At 42.0% G+C, this 25,574-nt stretch overlaps 2 protein-coding genes across 8 annotated transcripts in view; one reads left to right on the top strand and one right to left on the bottom strand.

Moving 5' to 3' along the window:
* chchd3a (coiled-coil-helix-coiled-coil-helix domain containing 3a) overlaps positions 1-6,242 on the bottom strand; it is a 62,296-nt gene extending 56,054 nt beyond the window's left edge. For 4 of the 7 annotated variants that reach the window (XM_084038244.1, XM_084038245.1, XM_084038246.1 and 1 more), the window contains exons 1-2: positions 5,969-6,242; positions 4,035-5,091 (exon numbers count right to left, since the gene is read on the bottom strand). In XM_084038244.1, coding sequence (XP_083894370.1) covers positions 4,035-5,091; positions 5,969-6,049 — 1,138 coding nt within the window. In that variant the 5' untranslated portion in view covers positions 6,050-6,242. The remainder of the gene's footprint in view (positions 1-4,034; positions 5,092-5,968) is intronic. The other 3 variants (XM_084038249.1, XM_084038250.1, XM_084038248.1) reach the window with 2 other exon arrangements.
* Positions 6,243-10,896: 4,654 nt separating this feature from the next.
* exoc4 (exocyst complex component 4) overlaps positions 10,897-25,574 on the top strand; it is a 106,600-nt gene continuing 91,922 nt past the window's right edge. Inside the window, exons 1-8 of the mRNA XM_084039292.1 lie at positions 10,897-11,006; positions 11,799-11,988; positions 12,650-12,844; positions 16,564-16,751; positions 18,344-18,453; positions 20,681-20,781; positions 20,942-21,096; positions 25,049-25,229. Coding sequence (XP_083895418.1) covers positions 10,927-11,006; positions 11,799-11,988; positions 12,650-12,844; positions 16,564-16,751; positions 18,344-18,453; positions 20,681-20,781; positions 20,942-21,096; positions 25,049-25,229 — 1,200 coding nt within the window. The 5' untranslated portion in view covers positions 10,897-10,926. The remainder of the gene's footprint in view (positions 11,007-11,798; positions 11,989-12,649; positions 12,845-16,563; positions 16,752-18,343; positions 18,454-20,680; positions 20,782-20,941; positions 21,097-25,048; positions 25,230-25,574) is intronic.

Genomic DNA, 25,574 nt, shown 5'->3' with positions numbered 1-25,574 from the left:
AGGTGCCGAGAGCAAGCTTCCCGGCCTCGGCAGACAGGTGCCATTTCTGATTTTCTTTTTTATTCACACTCCTTCCTGTTAATTCAGTCTCATGTTATGACAAAGGACCCAACTGATCAATTCACATTTCCGCAAGATAACAAGAAAAGTCAGTTTTTAAAGAGGAGAGTGATATATTTCACAAGTTTCACAAGCCAGGCCCATTTCTCCCATCGTTTTCCTTTGCTGGTCCCATTTTCCCCACCGGGGAGACATCTTTAAGCAGGCTATTAGTCCGGCGCAGTGTGTGGGCTCCGGCGTATGAATATTTATCACACATTGGAGAAGGTGTAGGAGGTTCAACCTTGACTATGGTGCAATCAGCACACATACTGACTAAGGCCCATGATTTAGAGACAGCTGACCTGCTGCGAGCCGCACTCGATACCCAACTCTCGTGGACGCACATAATCAATGAGCGCCTCATTAAGGTCGTACCCTTTCAGAATTGGACTGAACTTTGCAACTTTTTAACGAGATTCGTATTCATCATACCTTTTTTTTCCTTCTTTAAAAAGAGCATGCTTGATCAACCGTCCCAAGTTTTACTTATTTTTTTTCCCCCTCTCCCTTCATAATACTTGGAGACCTTGGTACATTGGTGAGGTGACCTTAAGAGTGTATACAAAATACCTGAGTAAATGTCAACTTACATTATTGTTGTGCGATAAGGGCCAATGTCAGGCAAGAGTCAGCAAAAAACAAAACCGCAAACCACGGTGACTAGCAACAATAATAAAAATATATATACAAACACACCCTTAACAAGTGCATATAGTCTGCTCCCAAAAAGATGAAAAGTAAAGAAAGTCCTTTCTTTGTTTCTGTTTTAATCGGTCCAGAAAGATCTTAGCCTCCAACAGAAAACGGAGGACATACATCCACTTAAAGAGGAAAAAGTAGATTTGTAATCTTTCCTGAACACTGTTATGCTGTGAATGCAGTCGGCAGTTTCTCGTGATAACAACACTCACTTGCACCTGTCCGTGAATTAAGTGAGATATTGTTGTATTTATCTTTTTTTAATCTGAAAACTAATTTGCGCAAACAATGGAGGAATAACTTCATTCAGCGTGGAGAAAAAATTAAGCTTTGCTGTGAAAGTGCCCTGAGAGTTAATGGAAAAACAGACTGACAAAGAAGTGTTTTTGTGTGAATATACAGGAATGAATTCTATTTATTTATAAAAACGTTCTTACTGATTTGCTCAAACAAAAAGGCAAGTGGCTCACATAATATCCAGCGTTATATCACAGAAGCCCTATGGCTAAATAAAAGTTTGACACACACACACACACACATTTGTGGCCACCCACTTCCCTTAATGAGGACTGGTGGTTTGTTGTGTGAAACTGTGGAGGTGTCGTTTTAATCACTGCAGTCAGTGTGGCGTGGCATAAATTGGCCTTTTTTAATTACCTTGCTGATTGAGCACAGTCAAGGATGGGGAGGCCTGCCCACAACCTAGATGCCACCCTCTGAAGAACCAGCACCCACGCCCCGTTATGTTACAGCGTAATGAACAGGTAACATTCAGATGTCCTCTGCCTTATATGCAGAGAGATAAAGGTGTTCCCACACTTAAGACAATAAGACTAAAAACTTTACTTTGAGAGAGACGTCCAAGGATACGGTTATCCTATGACTTTTAGACTTTAGTTACTAAAACATTGTAATGTTCTGATTTACAATTGATGTGATCGATAGTGACAGGAAGTCATGACATTTCTTTCACATGACAAAAAATACGGGATTAAACTAGATGTAGAAGTTCCTTAGCACTTTTAAATAGGAATCATTATGAGAGTTAACCTTTAATAAAACAACAGCAACAAATATGGAAGAGTGGACATATTTTCACCTAATAAAGTTGATGTGTTAGTAAACCGTTGCCTTCCCGAAGGTAAGGAGCAACATTAGCATTCATTTGAAGTCGCATATCTGGTTACGTAAGTCCAATATTCCATCACCTTTAAGGTCAGATTTTGGCGGGGAATGTCTGGCTGTTAAGTGGTGAAATGTTCACCAGCAAGTGGAAGGTTTGTCTGTCTGCCATGTGATGCTGGACAGGTAGCAAACCATGGATTATCTGACTGCTGTTGCCAAAAACGACAGTAATTAAAGCAGGCAGAGCTGAAGGACGCTGTAAAACATTGTAAATGCCCCCTTTCACATACAAGTTGTCATGTGATCCCATTGTTAAAAAAAAATGCATTTAATAAATGAAAGTGAGAAAAGAAAAACCTGAATATGAGGAAAAGTAGGCACACTGTGGTGTTTAAAGGAAAACACCACCGCATTTCCATACTGAACTATGTTCTGCTCTGATGTTAGACGAGGTGATACATACCTCCCTCTCCTCTGTGCGTGCACTCAATGGCTCTTGCGCGCACTCCGCGCAGCGCTAATTTGCTAGCATGTAGCTTGTCCTTAGGATCCAAAGGGGGGTGAAGTTAGAAGCGACCAAGCACTTCCACGTTGTCCCTATTTAAATACGGTTACGTGAGTAGTTACACGACCCAAGTTTGGTTACACAAAATGAAACATGCCAATTTGTCTAAGCGGATAACAACGATAACTATATAGTATGGCGGAATAACAACTGGAAGCACTTCGACGTAGGCGCAGTAATATCATCACTCCTCTCCCCCTCTTACTTCCGTCAATAGAACCTACGTGACCTGCACGCCATCGCCTGCACTACCTGTAGTAGTTTGTGCACAGTTGAGGAAGCATCAGGTTGTAGTAAGATAGTTTGTGAACAATCAAACATCATGGTTATAACGTGCATCGTACAGGGTTGTGAAAACAAGCAGAAGGTATATAGTCCCGTCATGTTTTGAGTGATGATATTACTGCGCCGACGTCGAAGTGCTTCCAGTTGTTATTCCGCCATACTATATAGTTATCCTTGTTATCCGCTTATAAAAATTGGCATGTTTCATTTTGTGTAACCAAACTTGGGTCGTGTAACTACTCACGTAACCGTATTTAAATAGGGACAACGTGGAAGTGCTTGGTCGCTTCTAACTTCACCCCCCTTTGGATCCTAAGGACAAGCTACATGCTAGCAAATTAGCGCTGCGCGGAGTGCGCGCAAGAGCCATTGAGTGCACGCACAGAGGAGAGGGAGGTATGTATCACCTCGTCTAAGATCAGGGCAGAACATAGTTCAGTATGGAAATGCGGTGGTGTTTTCCTTTAAGCCCCTCACAAACCACAGGAAGGAGACGGGTCACCATGACAGCCTGAGCTCCACAGTGATGTGGCAGAATGGAGGGCCAGTAATTACAGCATAAATGTATTAACATTATTTAAAAAATAATTAATCATTTAATTTACATTTAGGGGGTGGCAGTGAATCATAATATGACCACGGCTACTGTGAGGCCCAATTTAAAAAATGAAGAGTAATTACATTCTGTAAGAAAAGTTAGAGACAAAAAGCTTAGGGTGTCTCAAAGTAAACACCCACATAATAAACATCATTAAAATTCAATGTAGCTGGTCTTAAAATAAATCCTTGGACAGCTCATTCCCTCATAACCTTTGTCTTCTAATTAACATTCTACTGAAGAAGCGCAGCGTACGTGTCAGGATAAAATGAGCCACCAAGAACAATTCATTTCTCCAGTTTTTGAGAATTCACTCCCGACTGTTGTGAGAAGAAACAAGGCCTCTCAGGTCAAAAATTGCAACTGCAAGATTCTGGGATGTGAAAGAACTATAATATATTTTATATTTTCTAAAAGAATTTAGTTAGTCCTCACTCAACTTCATTATCCATTCTATATATATAAATCTTGGACAGCTTCTCTATTCATTTACATGGAATAAACTACCCTTGACCGCCAGAATATACAGTCTAAATCAATACCATATTAGTGAACAACATGTGCCATTAAGCAATACATCGAGTGCATCTCTCCTTTTCAATACTTGTTTGTGAAATGTATTACAAAACCTTATTTTCAGCATATTAGAATTAAACTCACCGGCTTCAGCAGCAGGAGGTGGTGGTGGGACTGAAACTGGTTCAGGCACAACCACTGGCTCAGGGACAGGAGGAAGGGATACTGGCTCCACTGGGGCCTGAGGAGGAGGTTCAACTGATTCACAAGGAGCGGTAAACTCAGGCAGGGGAGGTGCGGCAAATGGCTCAGCAGGCTGCGGAGGCAAAGTGACCCCTGAAGGATGGGGCGGCGGCAGGCTGGCAGACTCAAAAACAGGAGCTGAAGAAAGCGGTTCCGATTCGAAAGTAGCTACGATGGGCTCCAACTTAACAGGAAGAGGAAGTGGTATGGGTTCGGCTACAGATGGAGGGGCAATGGGTTCAATCACATGTGGCGGAGCAATGGGTTCAATTACTGGAGGAGAAGAAGCAACAGATTCATTGAAGGGGGGAGAAGGCTTGATTGCAACTGGAGGAGGAGCAAGTGGAGCGATCGCTTCCACCACCGCTGGAGCAGGGCAGGGAGCAACAATCAAGGGAGCAATGGGAGCAGAAGCAGGGGCAGATGAAGCCACAATTACTGGCTCAACAGCAGCAGGAGCAGGGGTGGGAGGTGGTGCCATCACAGGCTCAAAAGCAGGAGCAGGGGTTGGAGGTGCCACCACAGGCTCAAAAGCAGGAGCAGGGGGAGGAGGTGCCACCACAGGCTCAAAAGCAGGAGCAGGGGTGGGAGGTGCCACTAAAGGCTCAAAAGCAGGAGCATTAGCAGCGACTGCGGTTGATGAGGACGGGAGCACCATGTCAGTTATGGTGGGTGCTGCTACCTGTTCTGTCGGAGGCTGAGGAGGGGGTGGTTGAGGTGCAGCCACAGTCTCTGTGACAGAGGGGGCTGGTGGAGGAGGAGCTGGAGGTGCAATGGGTTCTACAAGAGGAGGGGGAGGTGGCAAGGAGGTGATCGGGTCAAAGAGGGGAGGCACTGGCCGCAGGAGGGCAGAAGGGATGAGGGTAGGTGCCACGGAGGGTGGAGGTGGAGAGGGAGCACGCTGGCGTTTAGGAGGAGCTTCGGGTTCTCTCATGCGGTTGATGACATTCTCAGAGAGCTGCAAAGGAGAGTAGAAAGATGGTTTCAGTGGAGGAATGTTGACATAATCAAGTTGTTACATCGAATGCATAAAACATTCGTCTCTTTTACATTTGTCTTTGTGCACACACTGAACATATGAGACTCAAGTTAATAAGTAAGCTGGCAGGCTGATTTGTGCAGCACCAGGCCTCGCTGTGCATGCTTTTCACTCGTAATGTTAATCAGCTTCATACTTAAAAAAAATATTCTCAGCTAACTCTCTGCAAGGAAGCGATTACAGGTATTTCCCAAAACTGCTCCTCTGTAATAAAGCATTTAAGACAAAGCTTTGTAAGCGATCTGTTTATGCCATGATAACAGCACTGACCTCAACAGGATTACGCCTCATTGTACTTGGCGTGTGAGTAATAATAGACAAGAGCCATGCCAACTACCGTCTTATCTGATCGACTAAAGCCTCTCAATCTATATTTAACACCAGCGGAAGGTGGCAGGGAACAACGTGTGCCAGCTCCCACCTAACAACAGAAGCTCCCTCCTGTCACTACATGTAACTTCATCCACTCCTGCGAGAAAACCTGCCAAATGATCATGTATCATGTATAACAGAGAACGTCTGTCTGTCCACTCTCTTTCACTCATTGAGCGACTGACAGCGGAGCACGAGGCTGGTGACGTCAACGTCAACATTATCTGACAAAAGGGCACGTAACGGTTGACTGACAGCCGGGAAATGACTGTGATATGTCCTTTACGTGAACTTGTTGTGTAGCTTTCAGGGTGAACGCAAGTCAGTGGTTCAAAAAACAACGTAGCAGAGCAGCCGGTATCGCTAAGCAGTCATGAGTCACCTGTTTAATTAACACCGAGCAGGTGTGTGTATAGTCACTTACCCGTATGCCCTTCACCACCGATATATTGTCGTTTTCATCCGACTCAAACGACACGCGCCGGGTGCTGTTGCTCGCTCCCATTATCAGACCGCAGGCTGTCAACGTGTCAGTTATCTTACACGTTCTATGAAAGACTCACATTCACTTTCTTTGTTGTTGTTTTGTTGTTGTTTTTTTGTGTATAGTTTGCTTGCGTTAGAAGCAGATATAGCTAGCTAGGGCCCCCCCACTCACACACACACACACACAACACACGCCTCCTGCTTCGGCGAAGTCCACACTTCCTTAGCATGACGTAATCGAAGAACGCGCGAGGGGATTGGACAGAAGCGGCCCTACATCGGAGCTTTTCATTGGTCGTTGATGGAGTGTGACAGCGCTATGGACATCATCAACGTGCTCTCGATGTGATGTATGGCTCGATCCAGAAAGACGGAACTATAAGACTTTTCCCCCATAGATATATTGGAAAGTGACATTAATTGTGTTAATTATATTCCCCTAAAATATCATATATAATCCTATCATCTATACTGGTATAAGACATAAAATTGTAGGTGCATACAAGCCCAGCACACCAAAACAGTTTGCTATCAAAAAGACAACAGATAAAACAACAGAGCTACAAATGTAGGGAGAAAAGGAGAGCTAAGATATGTGTTTCTAATTAATGGAACAGTGGCAGATAAATGGATGGATTTGAAATGACTTTCCAAAGCCCCATTTCTTGGCTACATTCTAACCTTTACTTCAGGTTCGTGCAACATCCTGAAAAAGACTTAATAGTTTCATCATTTTTTTTAACCTAAAGCTATTTTCTTCTTCACTTCATGTCTTTGTTCCTGACAAATAAATCATTTATAGCATTTTGCATCATCTTGACTTGAAAATCATCACAATCCATGCAAGCCACTGCCACTGATATTCATCTGCAGTCTTTCTCTGGCATCAATTGATGATCTCTCTGCAGAGCTTCCACTCGCATTTGCCATTCATCATGCTGACATTGTGTTTAACTGCTTTTGAAGGGAGCAATGTCTCTGCTCACCATCCTTGTCTTTCCTCACTTTGTTTTAAACACATCTTAAACAGTCACTTTTACTGATATTCCCCCCAGACGTTGTTATTTTGAGTGCTTAATCCTGGGAACTAATGTGTGAACACAAAATGTTGATTTCTTTTCCCACGATGAGTGTCAGAGTATTCTTATTCATTTTTCTAAATCTGCCGTCTGCTCCCAGCAGAGAGGATGGGGAAATGAAAATAAACAAATAAATAAAAAAAATAAATCCTACAGTCGGCAGCACCACAGGTTTGGTTCTCAGACCCAAAAGCTGAGTCATGAAGCAGAACTAATGTAATAAAAGAAGGCTTTGCTTGGTAGTGAGGAGGCTTACATTCAACAACAGGCAGCAAGTCAAAACCAACAAACAAATCCAAAGGGGCAAGGCAAGCAGGCAGTTAATCAAAGACCTTGAACTATATCCATTTCAAAAACTCATACAGTCGACATACAGTTGATTTAAAATTGGAGCTGGAGATTTTATCTGCCTCAATGAGGATATTATAGAGAATGACAGTTCATAAGAATAATCCTCTATATCATACACACAAGATGATCTAATATAGTTTTATAATGCTCTTTTCTGCTGATATGTTTTTGTGCGGTTTCACATTCTCCCCATCGTTTACTGTGCAATCAATGTAAATCAATAAAAACCTTTTTAAGAATTCATTTTGCCCGTGTATGCGATACATTTATTGAATAAAAAATCATATCTCCAGAGGATTCTGATATTTTTTATGTTTAATATAAAACATTTTTATATCAAAATATTGACAAAAATGGCTGACTGTGCTGTTTGTTGCAAAAAGTAACACATAAACTTCATATGAGCAAATTGGAAAAGAACAAATTATGGCAGAAAGGATTTTATGGTGACAGAGATATGAGGATGTCAATCACTGAATACGATGGTATGTCCTGAGGAAAAACCTGATTTCACAACAGATGACATGAAGTGGTTATTCCAACACTGATATGGTATGGGGGCTGTGGTAGGGCAGATGTGGGGCAGAGCTGTGGCTCAATTGGAAGATCGGCGGTTTGATTCCCAGATCCCTCCAGTCCGAGTGCAGAAGTTTCCAAGATACTGAAACCCCGAAGGGTGTGCCATCCGCATGTGAATGTGCGTGCATGGGTTAGATTAGATTAGATCCTGTTGTGCAGGTGGCACCTTGCATGGCAGCCTCTGCCATCAGCGCGTTACTTGTATGTACTGTACTGTAAAGCACTGAGTCGTTGACTAGTAGAAAGCGCTACATAAATTATCCATTTACTATCACCAATGCAGGTCTTCTTGGTTCGGCACTATGAGTCAAACTTAATTTGGACAGACTATCGATGTATTTGAATTTATTTGCATTTAATCACAAAACACAGTAAAACACAAGGAGCTCCTGAGGTTACATTGCTTTTAATGTCCTGGGTTCTGTTCTGAGATAATAGGTATTCCAATGGTTTAAATGTTGTCACATTGTCACGGACAGATTTCCCCAAGGGGCCCGCCTCATCTCCACAGCAAGTCTATGCAGAGATTACGTAATCAATAATTACAATGTAATGCCCTGAGGGCACTCTCTGAAGAGACTCAGGCAATACTCATGGACAGAGATACGGTTGAATTGTAGAGTCTTGTTTTTTGTACATTACAGAATTATTACAATAAACCTTTATATTATTTTGACTGAGTCCTGACTTTGATACTAAGCAGTCATGCTGCTTGGTTGTCTTGTATTGGTAATATTGAATTTGATGACTATGTGCAGGCGAGCGAAAACAAGGTTTTTAAGCATGTCCAGTGACCTTGGACCTCATTACTGATATCTTCCCAAGATTTTTCTTCAAAGTTGTTCTTGAGAAACTTTCGAAATCTACATCAGATTAATGACGTGTTCTGAAACCGCAGAGTAGTTCTTCACTGCGCTGTTTTTAAATAATGCCGAATCCCACTTTCCTTGAAGGCATGTGCCTGTTCATCTTGATTAGCCTCGAGATTAGGTCGGGACTGCAGGGCAGTGTGCACACAAAGGAAGTGAAACACCCAAAGTAAAGTCTAAGGAGCGTGGAGCGCAGGACTCCAAGTGTAAAAAAAAAACCCTGAATTATCTTTAACCTTTGTGTTATTACTGCTGTTTGGCTTTAACGCTTCTCCTTCCTTCCTTATGAAGTTTGTGTTGATTCCACATGAGACATCCATAAATCCTTATCAAATTCAATTTCTCTGTCGCCCCTGCAAAACTGAGAGCTCTACTCAATAAAGATATCAATCGACTTAAGTGTGTCTGGTAAAGAAATAAATATAAAATGAGTTTGGTGCTGTATCATCATGTAGGTGGTTGATTAAGTTGGAGAGACACATGTTTTGTTTGATCCAATTCAAAATCATGTGAAAGGTCCAGAGGGCATATAATAGATGCAGTGTTGCTGTTTTCCTTAACCACATTTCCATGGAAACAAAGAAGTATCTTCCTAATCACCAAGGTTTCAAGGGTTGGAGAGGTGAGCAAATACACAAACTCCCTATCTTTCTGTGGTATTTTGCTCACAATTATGAAAAAACATATTAAAAGTGACCTAACACACAACATCAAAGTAGGTTCAAAACAAACAACATGAATTGTTTAATGACCATCATATTTAAAGAAACGCCGCTGCTTAAAAACATGCTTTTTCTAATGGAGCTCCTCTACCTTAATCTATAACTATTGTTTTTTAAGGAGGAATTATGTTTAATTTATTAGACCTATAAAGGCTAGTCCCACAAATACCTTATTGTTGCCCTTGCATCTGATCCACACAGGCCAGTCAGTTAAATAAATCACCTACTGGCCACACACGTCAAGCTGAAAAATAACCTTGGTGCTGCGTTATTGGAGAAAAGAAGCCCTGTAGATTAGCTGGACTGATGGGACATGGGCCATAAGGTGATAAGAACTTCAAAATTAAACTTGGACCTGAGGCTCGGCACCTTCAGGAGAAAATCTGTGGCTCCCGCATGACACAGCGATTGTTTCTTTTTTTGTGCAAGAGACACAAAGATCACCCACAATGTTATCTCGTCAGTCCACCAGTGCATCAATCAGGGTCCAGGCTGCTGGGAATCGACCCCGTTTGGTCCAGAATCAATGCCCTCTCCCATTCTCATTGGAACAGCAGAGATTGTCAGAGATACAGCACAGGAGAGGCCTGCCAAATCCAGCACTATGTTCTATTAACTCACTGACACACACTGTCTATCTCCCCTTTTTCGCTGCTCAGCCTTTCCTTTGTGAGTCTCAAGAGAACTGGACTGAAAATGTGACAATGAAACCCTTTTTCTTGTGGGGTGATTTGTATTGAATTGGAAGATAAATAAATACTTAAACTATAATTATACCTCATCATCACACCACACAGCAACCAGAATCAGCATGCGACTGTACCACAGTGCAGAACACACTGGATGTGTGCCATGAAACATCTTTATCATCCATATGGAGATCCCTGTTGATGGAGATCAATCAAGCATGGACGGTTCAAAATAATACATTTAAATGTGATTGAATAAGTTGATATTTTCTTTATGATGCATTTTTAATTTTATTTCTGAGCAAGAACCCAGAACCCTCTAAAATATGGAACGTGTGTAAATACCTGTTCCATTCAAATAGAGAATATTTGTACAATTCATCTTAAGCTTTTACATTTATATCTTTTTTTTAATGAAGGCTCATTTTCTATAGCCTACCTCAGCGTAACGTAACGCCGTACGTTTCGCGTTTGTGACTGCAGTCAGATAAAACGTGCACAACTGATAGCGCTACTTCCCATGTTCAAACTGCAACTCCCAGAATCCCCTCCTCCGCGTGACCTGACTCTTCTGTCTTCCTGTTTGGGTGCCGCAGCTGGAAAAAAAATGGCAACTGAGACGGGGAGATACAGGAGTGCAGTTAGCAAAAACAAAGACCCTTCTGGTCTTCTTATCTCTGTCATAAGGTAAGGTTTGACACATTCATTATATGGACTACACGGAGGCTATAAGACGACAGACGGCTCTTGGACTGCTTGCATTTGCTCTCAGACGGGTTGACAGTTAGCTTTTATGCTAAAGCTGCGTTAGCAACATCCTTCCTGTGTTGTTGATTATTTGTAGGAAATGTAAGGGTTATTATGGCCAGGGTGCTACGTTTATTAAAACAATTTGTCTGTGATTTTTAAAGTTGCACTTGAGATTATTTTGTAGCAGCACAGAAGTTATTGTCTGGACTCTAAAAAAAAAGATGAATTATTGACACGAGAGGCATTAACTGCAAGTACTGTGACTTTGACCAACGGTTTTGACAGCTGTAGTGTCTCAAGGCTAGTTGCTTTTGCTTGGTGAGAGGAAAATGTGCATGCAAATAATGGGATATAAAACAGTTAAAGTGTTTCCAAAGTGGAGGCTACGGGGCCTTGTTAGTGTTCCAATTAGTCCTCATTAGATGCACTAGAATTATAAACAAGAAATATGGAATATATCCTGTAATTTCTTAATCCGATGACTTGGCATTTTTACTTGGCATTTTTACCTGCCATAGCCAACATTTACCATGTGTTTGACAGGTGCTAATTTAATTCCCCTGAATGTAACTACTATACTGTCGGGTATGATGGCACTCGGTTGGTTTTCTTCTTAGCTCAAACTCTTTTTGTAATTGCCATTTCCTGGGGCTCTCTATTCCAACACCGATGCCATATCAGACTCGTGGTGGAGATTTAGTTATTTCCTTTCCCTCCTCCCCAATGCAGGACTCTGTCCAGCAGTGACGATGTGCAGGACAGGGAGACGGAGAAGGGTCGTCTGGAAGAGGCCTTCGAGACATCTGACAGGGATTTAGATGAGCTGATTGTTCAGCATTACGCCGAACTCACCACTGCCATCAGGACCTACCAGAGCATCACTGAGCGCATCACTAGCTCCCGCAACAAGATCAAACAGGTAAAATGAAAGACTTGCATGCAAAAATAGATACTGGAGGGTTTGTGATAAGCCGTTGCTGGAGTTTCCAATGGATTCACTGCAATGAGTCTAAGCTGTGTAATGAAGAAACAAAACACGTTTTTCATTCATTTCCATTTGTATCTTCATGAAGAGTCTCTTATCTCAGTTTTTAGACTTTTTTTTTTCGATCTTGAGGACTGAAACACTGACTTAAGTAACACAATACCTGTTTACCCAAGAAGAAAGCTGCCTACTTAAAAATCATCAGCTGAATCCTGTGGCTCTGGATGGAGATCAATCAATCAAAAAAAATATCATGTACATGTACTTTTTCAGCACTGCATAGACCTGCCGATGGCAGACATTTTCACTTGTTATAGTACGAAAATTAACAGTGGTTACTAACATAAACCAATCTACAATATTCAAGTATCCCAGTATTATGGGGCTATGAGAGTAAGACTAGCATGCACAATGCCTGGAACTGATGCTTCAAAATGGAATTCTGCCATCATTTATTTTGATTATTTACAACTGTACTGTAATATGTCACAAAAAGGCCTACTTGCTGATATGTTTTATCCCTTCTACTGCTAGCCTGCACCTAAATGTAGTCAAGTAGTCGCTCTTACTTTTTTTAAATTTTTAACCCCTGCAGGTGAAGGAGAACCTGCTATCTTGTAAGATGCTGCTCCACTGCAAAAGGGATGAGCTGAGGAAGCTGTGGATTGAGGGCATCGAGCACAAGCACGTCCTCCAGCTGCTGGATGAAATCGAAAGCATCAAGCAGGTGCCTCAACGTCTGGAGGCCTATATGGCAAGCAAGCACTACCTTCACGCCACAGATATGCTGGTGAGTGGACTAATGGCCAGATATGTGGTTGCACAGGAGCATAAATGCATGTGTGAGTGTGTGAGCAGCACAGATTTTCAGTTAGATAGAGAGGCGGAGAGACAGACGGAGAGAAAAAAAGAAATTGTGTGATAGATTTTGTCTTCCAAATATGTTTTTGTTTGGTTTGATGATAAGTGATAAGAAGGGGAGAAATGGAAAAAGGAACAGATTGTTGTCTTCTTCTTGAAGCTGTGGGAAAACGACTTGACACACTTTATGCAAATGCATATGGGGCATAACTGGGGCCCCTTGCTTCTGAGACCCATGGTGTGCACAGTACTCATCCAAAAACACCAGTGTCTATGAAGTGTTAATGCTAAGATTGATTTCCTGGTACCTCTGATCCCTCTGAAGAATCATTTTCTAGCCTTAACAGTCCAGTGTGTGCAACTCTTGCACTTCAAGAGAACATCATCTAAGAGCAGTGAGTGCGCTGCAGGTGTGTATGTTTGCGTGCACTCTTGTTCTTTTGATGTGAGTTTTGCAGTATGCTCGGCAGGGGAGCTGAAGGATGGTATTAAGGACAAAACGAGTAGACTCTGTGATCCACTGCTCCTTTGCTTCACTTCCCCATGCTCGCTCCCCACCTTTGTCACACCCACACGTCTTCGTTCAGACTTTGGTAATAATTAGTTTGCTGGAATGGGGTTATCTGAGGAGGAGGGAATAAGAGGGATGATGGTCGGCCCAAAAGACCGTGAAGAATCCTCCGTGTGGGGGTGGAAAGAAGTGGAACTTCATTCAACCTGTGCTCAGTCAGTACAGCATGTTTTGAAAGGTTGAGGAAATTCAGTCAGTCAGTCAGTCAGTCAGTCAGTCAGTCAGTCAGTGAGTTGGACGCTTTCCCTCTGTCTTGCACACTTGAAATGGGGATAATGCACTTTCATTGGAAAGCATACTTTAACAGACATTTATATGCCTCTACTTGCTATGCTATTGGATGAATCTGTTTTAGCTTTTGCTTTGGTGACTATTTATGCAGTTCATGAAAAACTAATGTATGATACAGTACAAAACAAAATGTTTCTGCACCTTTGACACAATGAACTAAATTTGTAAGCTTAAAATAATTAAAGGAAATACAGCACATACTGTACATGCTTAAAACTCAATGTTTGTTGCTTATACTTGTAGATTAATGTCTGCAAGTGATGGCTAAAAGCCATGTAATACTGTGTTTCTTAGTAAGTAAATACAATAAAATGCCTGCTTGTTTCTTGTGCACATCAACCTATGGAGAGAGTGGACTGAAAGTTGTGTGAGTGTGATGAAATCTCTCAAGAGAAACTTAAGTTGCAGTTCAATCTGACTGCAGGAATGTCACCGAATATGACAATTAGGTTTTTAAGGAATATTTAAAGACCTTTTTTTTTTCAGTATACCGCATCCCCCCTGATAAACTGTTTGCTGCCGAGACACTCTCTCTCCATGTCTCTCCACTGTAACATCATACTGCCTGTGTCACTTCTTCTGAGAGTCCCTGAAGTGTTTATTCCCATCATGCTGTCACTCATTACAGCACTCATCTGTCAGATTAATGACTCCCTGCGCCTTCTGTTGCTTCTTCTCTCTCCATAATCTATTTCTCCCCCTTTTTCACTCTTTATTTAACAGAAAAAAAAGCTGTAAATGGTTTGTGCTTGCAGACTCTTGGAATATATATCTTTGTTATTATATCTGCCGTGTCACGGGGAAAGAGTAGACTAGCCAGCAATAAACTTCCCATCCTTTCCACCTCTCATTCGCTGCCTCTTGCTCTCCATAACAGTGTGTGTGTGTCTGTGTGAGTGTGTGTGTCTGTGTGTGTGTTTATGTGAGTCTTATCTCTAAGGGTTGACAATTAGAATTCAGACTATGCTCTCTGTCTGCTATTGAATGGCAGTCTTAGACCCCATGGGTTTGGTTAAAAACGCGTCTGGCTTTGTTTCCAGAAAATCTCCTCTCCTCCTCTCCTCCTCTCCTCTCCTCTCCTCTCCTCTCCGATTTATTCTCTCATTCCCTTGTTCCTGTAGTGTCACAAAACCCAGGTGCACACACATAAAATTGCTGACACCCGGCCCCCCTTGGAGCTCAGAGCTAGCGATAAGCTGTCACACTCTCTTCTTTTCCCTTCCCTTCTCTTCTCTCCTCTTTTTTTCTTTTCTTTTCTTCTCTTCCCCTCTTCTCCTCTCTTTTCTTCTCTCCTCTTTTACAATCTCTGTTGCTCCCAAGAAAATTCACTTGAGGCTTCATATCCCTCATTACGGTGACAGGCCCAGCCCCCTAACGATGTGAACCAGCCTTCCTCTGTCATCCCAGCCCAATGGTAATGAGATCCCCCCCCCCCCCTCCCAACACACACACACACACACACACACACACACACACACACACACACACACACACACACACACACACACACACACACACACAGATAAGTGTTAAATGATTTACAGTCATACAATCAAACACATATAATCTTACTCAGACACATCTGGAAGGTGTGCGGACACACACACACACACACACACACACACACACACACACACACACACACACACACACACACACACACACACACACACACACACACAGGACCTGCAAAGCCAGGCATGCAGAGTTATTCTATTAAACCAAAGGGGGCTGATCATGCAGCGCATTAGCTCATCTCGTCACTAATGTGGCTCTCATTTGCATCAACACACACTTGACTTTTGCACCCCACCCAGTGCCACCCCCCTCCGCCCCTCCACCCCCAAGTACCCATCCCATTCTGGCCTGCCTCGGCCATGCAAATGTTCTTCGCAACGCTATCGTCTAGTCATTAGTGCCCTTGATGCAGAAGCGTACACATAAATACACACGTGCAGACTGCCGCATTTTATTTAATGGCATCGTGATTTATTAAGTGCAAACATGCCAAAACCACCGCTGCTGCTGCTAATGAAAAGTGAGGAAGGAGGGGGGGGGGGGGGGGGGGGATTGGGATTGGGTGAAATAAGGACAGTGACTCAAGTGGGTATGAGGGAACTTTAGGTCATTTTTTGGAGGGCAATATATTTTTTGTATATTTTACATTTTAGTATGTATCTATTCGTAGGTCAATTTAACATAAAATGGGTAAATTAATTTGCAGTTGATTCCATTGATCATGTGTCACCATTGCAGACCTTTGTGGAGTTATTACAGAAATGTGATGTTTTAAAGAAACTTTGACTTACCATTGGTTTCTGTAAATTTACTTCAGAAGAAAGTGTCATTTCAAATGAAAGGTTCTGTAGCTGGTCTGACTGAAATTTCACGTTAATTATATATATTATATACATATTTCTATTAGACATATCAGATTCGGGCAGATTTTTTTCCCCAACAGAGAAACACTAACGGCAGGTTAGTGGGATAATCATTAACCAATCCTCTAGGTTTTTTTTCCGTGTCTATAATTGTGCTATATTTCTGAGTTTTATGTTTTAAGTGTCAAGGAACAATGAATGTGCAGCCCTCCCATGTTTGTAATGTGATGATTGTTCCTCACTGGCCATGAAAATCTTATGTAAATCGGCCACAGAATGAGTTGCAATTCGATTTTCTGCCATTTTTTGAGGTGTGTCCAGGTTAAATTTTGGTCCAGATATATTTTTTGTGTGTTATTTCTCTAACCTATAACCTTTGTTTGGCCGGTATGTTATCACATGCAGGTGTCAGCTGTGGATTCCTTGGAAGGCCCCCTGCTCCAGGTAGAGGGGCTTGGAGATCTGCGGCTGGAGCTCCACAGCAGGAAGCTCAACATCCACCTTGTACTCATTGATGAGCTGCACCGACATCTCTACATCAAGTCCACAAGTCGCCTGGGCCTCAAGAACAAGGACAAAAATGCTGCTAAGGGGTAAGGGGTAGTTTCTTATATTTCTTCTATTATACGTATTTGGGAGTCCAGATCTCCTCACATGAATAGAAATATGAAAATAATGATTGTGCATGCTTTAAAATATGTGATTATAGTTTTATTATTGCTTCCTTTCTGAGGTCTTGCAGTGTTTTGCACAGTAGCACTACTAGTGGTCTTAAATGTTACCATCTAACTTTGAGATACAAAAAGTAGAGATCATTTAATTTTGTTTTCTTTGTAAACATCCCTAAATGATTTAGCTGTAGTTAGCCTTTTATTAAAATGTGCCGTTGGTGAGTGTGAGACTTAGCAAGCCGGTTTGTTTGGTCCTTTTTGTTTTGCCCATTATGTCGGAAAAACGAAATGTAGCTTTCAAAGTGCTTTCTTTGAAAACTTTTGACTTCACAGATGTGTATTCATTATGAGTTATTCTATCGCTGGGACAACTTGCCAATTATTTACTGTATGGAAACCAACCAATTACTGACAAAAACAATTTGACCTTGTATAACATGTTGCCGTACTTCTCCGTGTTTGTTCTTTTGTGCCGGGAAACGGATGACAAACACATCATTTATTGTAAAGAGGCAAACATCACTAATTCACACACAGGGAATTGGAAGATATGCAGTAACTGTAAGAACGTCAGATATATGCAGCTGTCTGTCTGTGTGCCTGTAAACATTGCACTGTTTGGTTTCTTAGGAAGAAACTCGGGATGAACTGATTAGACTTTCCCAGTCCAGTACTGATAGCGACACCTGGGATTTTGGGATCTCGGCTGATACCGAGTACAGATCCAATACATGCATTTTATTAATTTCTAGCAGTAAATAAATAAAATGACAGATTTCAACATAATGCACTTTCAGTGTGACACCAGTGATGCTTCAAATGATGAAGCAGGTTTTGCAGCCACTAGCAGAACAACATGCCGCCATGACCCAGGGGCCAGTTTCTTATTTCATGACGCCGCCGCATAACTTATTAGGAATAATGCGCCATAATGACTTCAAACACACCGTTGATGCTGCTGTGTTCTGTGGCGGGTTGTTTGCACGTTTACATGTGTGTCTGTGTGTGGGCTGCAGTAATTATGGTGGCGGTGAGCTGGTGAGGTACAGTGATTTATTACTGAGGGTCAGCCAGTGACAGGTCCTAGCCTTTCCATATTGGGTCTCCTCTAACAACAAGCCAGCCTCCATACACCCCGCTCACTTAGCAGACACACTGTGCTTATACCGCCCCAACTTTAAGGACCTGGATTGCTTCCACCTCCAGCTTAAGGCTTGATAAATGACTCATTGGAAAGCAGCACCAATCTCACCAGGAGATGCAATGCTTTTTTTTGTTACGACGGTAGATTGTTTTTTGTTAGAGCAGGCCAGGTTAGTGGGTGAATTTCTGTTAGCGCATACTAAACTTTTATATGTGTATAAAATAAGCTATTACTCCAGATGTTTGGAGTTAAATTGAGCCTTACAGTCATAATAGCATGATTTATATGAGACACAAAGCCATATAGTCAATAACATGACTCGTTTTATCCCGATAATCACTGGATCCCTGGATTGTTTTTCTCTTCACAGCTCCCTGGCCAAAGACGCGTCTCCCATGCCTGCGTTGGATGTCAGTAGCCTGTCCACCCCACGCAAGCTCTTGGATTCATCCCAGTTCAGCACACCTGGATCCAGCAGTGGTATGATCCCTAGATCACATTAGATAGGGGAGGAAGAGGGAATAATTGGCGGTGGCTTGGCAGAAACAAGGCAAGAAGATTATGAAAAAGGAGCAAAAGCAAAAAGAACTGGGAGTTTTAACAGGATGCTTCATGGAGGAAAAGAAAAACATTTGTTATATGGTTTGCTCGCCATTAAAATGGCATACATTAGGGGAACTACAGTACAGAGATAAACACATCAACAAAGCAGTGTTTTTGGTCTCTTTGGATGAGAAAGTGTGTGGATTTTCAGTTTGCAATTTTATTTTCCACCGTGCTGATATTCTCAGTGATAATGAAGTCATTAGCATCATTCTGTCTTACATCCATTTGCATGTCATTATAGGTGGGTACTGCCAACTCTTCTTGCACATACACACGCAAAGTTTCATTGAATGCACACAGAAACTGCTGATCCGAACTATTGTACAAAGGGCTAAACACACCACTGATGCATCTTTGCACACACACACACACACACACACACACACACACACACACACACACACACACACACACACATACACCACCCCCCGCATCTCTCTCCTTGCAGTATATGTCATTACATCTTCAACTATGATCATAATATACATTTCTCTTGCTAACATTATAATTATCTTGTCCCCCCTATCTGTACCATTAGTCACCCAGCATCTCTGTCATCACAGCAGGGAAACGGCATTCATTACGCTCAAACTGGTAACCAGTGTGCTTTAACAGGGACTGATAATAGAGACTATAACCGTATTCAGGAATGTATGAATTCTCTCTTGGTTGTTGGGGCGTAGATTCGAAAAAAACTGCATTCCTTCCAGGCAGAGAACAGAGGAACGCAAACAAGAAGATAATGAAAAAAGTTAATCCTGCAATAACTTGGCGTTCCCATGGTGTTTCTGAGTTTTTTTATTAAGCCTGGCACTTTTTTCACCACCCACTCTTAGCATTCTAAGTTTCTTTTTAGCTCTGTGGATTCCATGAAACCATACGCCGTCCTGTGCATACCACTCGGTGTCCCCAAACATATTAGCACACTGTTGCTGCTACCTTACTACCTCTTCTTATCACTTGGGAGGAATCAGGTTCTAGCTTAGCATATGATTGGATCTCTGAAAAGCAAGGTTCCCCTGGAAGCTACGATGCAGCCAACATTTTTATTCCATCCGGTGGTTGTTTATTAAACTGATTTCGAGCTAAATGCAAAAGAAACTTCTTTTGTGTTTAAACTCTTTATTTCATTGAGGGCTTATGTCGGCTACGACTGTCATTTCAGTTATTTATCTATGTATCTCCACCCCATATGCTCTCATTCACCCATCGCTATGAATGCGTGTCTCACGCCCTACAACACACACACATGTACGACTCTTCACTAATACATAATAAATATTTGTTCAATTCACCACCCTGTTAAAGGTCAAAGCTAAACCACAGTTTTTCCACATATTATGCATAGAGAAGACTGGCAATTAACTACCGCCAGGCAGTAAGTGCCGATGCACCATCGTGCTAACAGCTGTGGTCACGACACAGCAGCCGGTTCCATCAATGGCCTAGCGTGCCATTTTGTCTAATAGCATTAGAGCACCTCATTTGTAGCTAGTAATTGTCATAATTATTACACAAACTACAGTTGGAATGGGGGAAAAAGGAAATACACCCAAAGTCCATTAACTTGCCATAAACATTAACTCTCTTAACGTACTTTGATGGGGGATTGGGAGGCCCCATCTAATGGAAATTAGGGCATCATTCGATGCTGCCACTCTCAATTTAGCCGCTAATGTGGCTAAGTCGGATGGAAAAAGCATGAATGGGGGGGAGGATAACAGGACAGGTGCAGGTGTGCATTTAAAAGACAAAGATGAAGTGTATTAATGCAGTTGAAGCTGTACTTATATTTGTTTTAGTGTGTTATTATAAAGGTGATCGTATAACTGGATATGTATTTATCCCACTTTTATGTTTGTGAAAGTGATGGAGAATTTACAAATGCTTCGGGAGTTGTAAAATGTATAAAAGTAGTAGATTTGAGATGTTAGCTCCAAGGACTTTGAGAACTATAAAATAGAGACCTGGATTATAAATGTGCTCTTTTTTTAAAAACGTCTTACAACTAACCATTAGTTAAATATTTATATCCCTATGACTGTAAATATTTTGTAAGCACTTACAGTACGTGCTATGTGTTTTCATATACTGTCTTTAGTGCGTGAGCTGCAGCAGGATGTACGGGAGTTGAACCAGGCGGACCTCCCTGAAGTGGATCCAGAGGAAAACAGCGCTGAGTTCATGGGCATCCTTATCAAAGTACCTAAATGCACACTACTGAACACTACAAACACATATTTGCGAATTTCTACACCTCAGTTGTGTTACACACCCCACTTACGCGGTCTATGCTGTTGTTTTCTTTCCTGTGTTCCTGCTTCAAGTGAAGTGTTTCTATCGATTGCCCCTTTTTCTTCAGGCCCTAGCCAAGTTGAAGAAAATCCCAGAGACCATCAAAGCCATAATGGAGCGGCTGGAACCTGAGCTGAAACAGATCGTCAAGAGGTCCACCACGCAGATTGCAGACCACGCGTACCAGAGAGGAGAAAACTTGGCCCAAGAGAGCCAGCCAAGGTACAGTAATAACAAGGCAGGGGGGGAGAAGGCAAGACACACTGAAGGACGGAGGGGCTATGTTAAAATATCAACGCTTCCTGAAAGTGGAGACCAATTCCCAGCAGAAGGGAGATTGCTGTAATTCAGTAAAAATTGGAGAAAACTGGAAGTTAATAATAGATTGTATTAAATGAATTGGGAATGGGAGATACAAGTAGATAGCCACGAAGAGGAAACTGTAAGCAGTTCTGTGGAAAGACAAAAATCCATCTTTTTGAAACGATAATGTTTTCCTGATAGAAAGTAATGAGCAGAATTGGCGATGTTTCCAAAAAAACACGATCATTGTAAACAGCATTATGCAGTTACTGTTGTTAACAGTGAAAAAGACCGTAATAAAGCTGTCACTTGTAATCCTCACAGTGTTGCATCTAGGCACGAGTTTCATTCCAGCAGCCTGCTTGCTTATTCTTCTGTAGTTACAGTACTCCCATTAGATTCAGATCCCCAGTGTCATTAAGTCCAGTTGTTGACAAAGCGTATTTTTACTTATACAGTCCAGCTGTTTGTAAATACTGATTTGGCTTGGATTAGTCGCCAGCTGTTTTTAGGTATGTTTAGAGCAGCCTCTAAAGCCAGGAGACAACAGGTTTTGAATGCAGCCCCACGGTGTTCATAGTCAGACAGTCAACCAGGTATGAAACACAGTAAAGACCAGGACTGGAGGCACGCCTGCCTTCGACCATGAAAACAGATACTCTGCTGCTTTAAACCGAGACAAGTCACGGTTATACACACACACACACCCGCACACACACACACACACACACACAAACAACTTCACACCTGCCGTAGAGGACTGCTACATTTTAAAAAGCAGTCACATCGCCTCCTGCAGACTTCTACACATACAGTGAGCAGACTTGGGAAACACAGGTCTCAGTCCACTGATCCTGAACCATTTAAGAGGAACGTCTTGTTTTCTGTCAGGGATGTTCTCTCCGGCCTCGTCTGCCTTTCCCTCTCCGGTTGCCTGCTGAATCTCATCTGACCTCGATGTAACAGGCCACCGTGTAGCTCATCGGCCAGCTCCACTCCTTACAGATTGTTTTAAAATTGCGTGCGTGTGCGTGTGTACGTGCGCCAGCGCTTAACGCCGTATTCGTGTCGGGAGCGTTCGCATTTCGGGCGGACACTTAGATGTTTGTGTGTGTGCGTTTGTACTTGGATGCGTACACACCTAGTTCTGCTTATGTTCACTTCAATTTAAAGTCGAGGCTTGTTGCTATGGAAACTCCAACCAGTGTACCACTTCCAGGGAACAATGGTCTTGCATATTGCACACTGTATTTTTATAGCAGTGCACACTAGCAGGCAACACTTAAGTACTTCCAAGCATATATGGCGGGTGTGTGGCTTACTGGGAGGTTTATGTTCTCATTCACATCCTCCGTGATCAGCCACCTGGAAGTGCATTTCCATTTCCGACTCCTTTCACACCTTTTTACTGTTAGTAAGCTACTCCGAACAGGTTTCCACTCCATGCACCGGCGTTATTAGCATGCGCCGCTGATCTGTGAGCAGTTCAGTTTAATTTACATCAAATCCGACTTGTTGAACTCCCCTTTCATCATTTTATGCATTGCAAAAACACAGCATTTCTTTTTTTTCTTGCTTTGTTTTTGGTTTAAAAGGGATTCTCAATCCAATCTGAATCCCTTAGAATGAAAGCTGATTTAGAGGGAAGACACGCTTGAATGACAAAAGATCATTAAGATAAAGTTGTTTAAATCCAATGAAAGACAAGAAAAGCACATTGATCACAAGATCTCTTTTGTACAGTTTTGATTCTTCCTTTTCAGGAGTGTAGTCACTGGAAACATCTGAAGGACACATTAAATATTTAAAAAGTCCCCTATTTGTTATCATCTGTGTCTTACAACAAACCTAAACCAAACCATAAGTTGTGCCAGTGAGTTATGGACTAGCTCTCCCTGCTCTCCGAACTGTTGATCAGCCACGTGTGTCTCATGTTCGATCCTGAGGGGAAATGAGAAGTGAGGCCTCAAAGAACAGACAATATGGATTAGGATGGCTTCCACTGGGAGATAATGAGGAGGACAAGGCAGTCTGCACTTTACGTGTGTGTGTTTATGTGTGGAGAGTGTGTTAGACATTGAAGTTAAAGAAGTGTCGAGGATATCAGAGCCCCACATTTTCACGACCCTGAATTGTTTGTCAATTTCTGAAAGTTGGTGGTCTCCATTTTATTGCCAGTCCTTCATGTTTATACATCAGACATTGGGAGCGAGAGGGAATTCTCTGGCTCGTTGGCATTTCACGGCTCCTCTCTTGCCTCACAAATATCTTCCGTTCCCTGAGTTATAGCTCATAGTGATTTGTGCTTGCTTCCCTCTCCATTAATAACATTTACTTGCTGGTACTACCAGTGTAGTGACAGACAGCCAACCAAAATGCCCTTTAGTGACACATCCATCTTGGCCCTACATTATCCTGATACCTTCCCGGGAAAGCTTGGACACGTCACAAAACTCTTAGCATGCGTACTTGTCTTTCAGTCGGTGGTAATTTGTACTGACGAAGCATTAATGAGGTTTGGGCTCAGGTGCTTTTGAATGTGCTTCATAGAAGATGGAGGGTTTTTTGGTTTGGAACCTAAACTTGTATTCTGGTTAGTTGCACTTCTGGCTTATAATATATGTTTAGCAGAACAGCTGATTGGGTAGGTGCAGGGCAGATTCAGTTAGATCTGAGGGTATATGGGTAAGATAGGGGTCTCACAGTAGGGAGCTTTAACGATCTCTGGGCTGCATAATATTTAATATATAAGAGAGATGAAAAGAATAAATCTATGTCCATCTGGGAATGCAAATTGTCAATATTTAGAATTTTTAAACTGTAGTTGGATAGAAAAAGTAATAATAACAAATAAAAAAGAAAGCATCAATTATCACCAATTAACTAAAACCCAATTTATATGTCAGAAGAGAAATGACCAGCGTTAAACGATGCCACTATATTAATATTAACTGTAGTATAACTCCACTAATATAAAGTGGGCACTCACTAGCATGTGTGCACTAGGTACTCATTCAGACTCAACTAATGTAACCTGTGTTCCCTCTTTACTTTAAAAGCTTTGTCCTTGTGCAGAAAGCAGGTATGGCAACAGTCTGTATGAAAGCATTAGTGTAGATGAGGAAAGTGTGAGTTTCCTGTCCACAGCGTAACACTCAGATCAAGTGGAAGTCTTTTTTAGTTTTGGCTGCATGCTCTCTTCTTCAGCCCGAGCCATTTAGATCTAATGAGAGTAGCTGTTCTGTTTGAGTGGAGGTTGGGCAGCTCACTGCTCTCCCCATAGCCAGCCCAGGTGCTGGGTTTATTACTGGAGGACAAATAGCGAGAGAATAATAGTGAGTATCTCCTGAATCCAAAATGTTCATGAAAACAGGGAACTGAAACACCCTAATTGGTGTAAATGTGGAACGTTCTCAGTGGTGATTTGTGGGTAGATTATCTGTTGCTATCTGTTATTTCCCTCATTTTCTACCAGGACAACTATAGGGCTCTTTTTTGAAGGCAGACTTATACATAGCAGTTTTACAATTACCTTCATAATGTAGGAAAATATGGCGGAATAGGAGTCGTTTCATCATTTCGAAGTATCCATCAGTGCATATATATTCATCCCTCCGATGGCATCCTTGGTAGTTTTCTGGCCAAGGCCAAGACATACTGTAGGAGTAGTGTATTCTCCTAACCAATAAACTGTCTCGTGAATGCAAAATAAATATGTGGAAAGAATCGCATCTACTTTGTTTTATTTTATGCTTCTCATAAGTTCTCTCTCCCCTCTTCATGCCTTCACTCCCCACTCCCCTTGCTCTTCTTCCCTCTTGGTTCTCATCCTCTCCCTCCCTTTCTGCTCTTTCTCTGGCTCCCTCTACAGGCTGCTGCTGGAACTGCTGGAGCTGTTGTTCGATAAGTTCAAGGCAGTGGCCCAGGCTCACAGCGTGGTGTTGGCCCACATGCAGCAGATCGCGGTGCGGTGTCCGCGCGGCGCCTATGAAGAGGGGATCAAACTATACGAGCAGGCCGACGTCTCTGCCAAGATCCAGACAGTGCTGCAGGTCAGATATGAGCAACAGGAATAGAAGAGTGCTGTGCATATATTTAGTTTTAACAAGACGCTAGATATCATATAAAAACCAAGCTTTAAACGGCAAGCGCTATAAAGATTTTACAGTAATCAAATGTTCGTGATCTTTGTGGGAAATTGGATTACACAAAACAAAGTTTGTTTTTAATCCTATATTATCTCTGTTAACAAAAACACATAGAATCTACGAAACAAGCCAGCATCAATGTATGGCATTATTTTTTTCTTGTGGCGTTCGTTATGGTTGCTACATTAAGTAAAGGGCCATATTAATTTTTCATCCACTGCCATGGGGATTTGTTCACCACTGATGTAT

Source organism: Eutrigla gurnardus, assembly GCF_963514095.1.
Source record: "Eutrigla gurnardus genome assembly, chromosome: 21".
Lineage (NCBI taxonomy): Eukaryota > Metazoa > Chordata > Actinopteri > Perciformes > Triglidae > Eutrigla > Eutrigla gurnardus.
The sequence above is the reverse complement of the archived record's forward strand: the minus strand, read 5'-3'. Positions and strand labels throughout refer to the sequence as shown.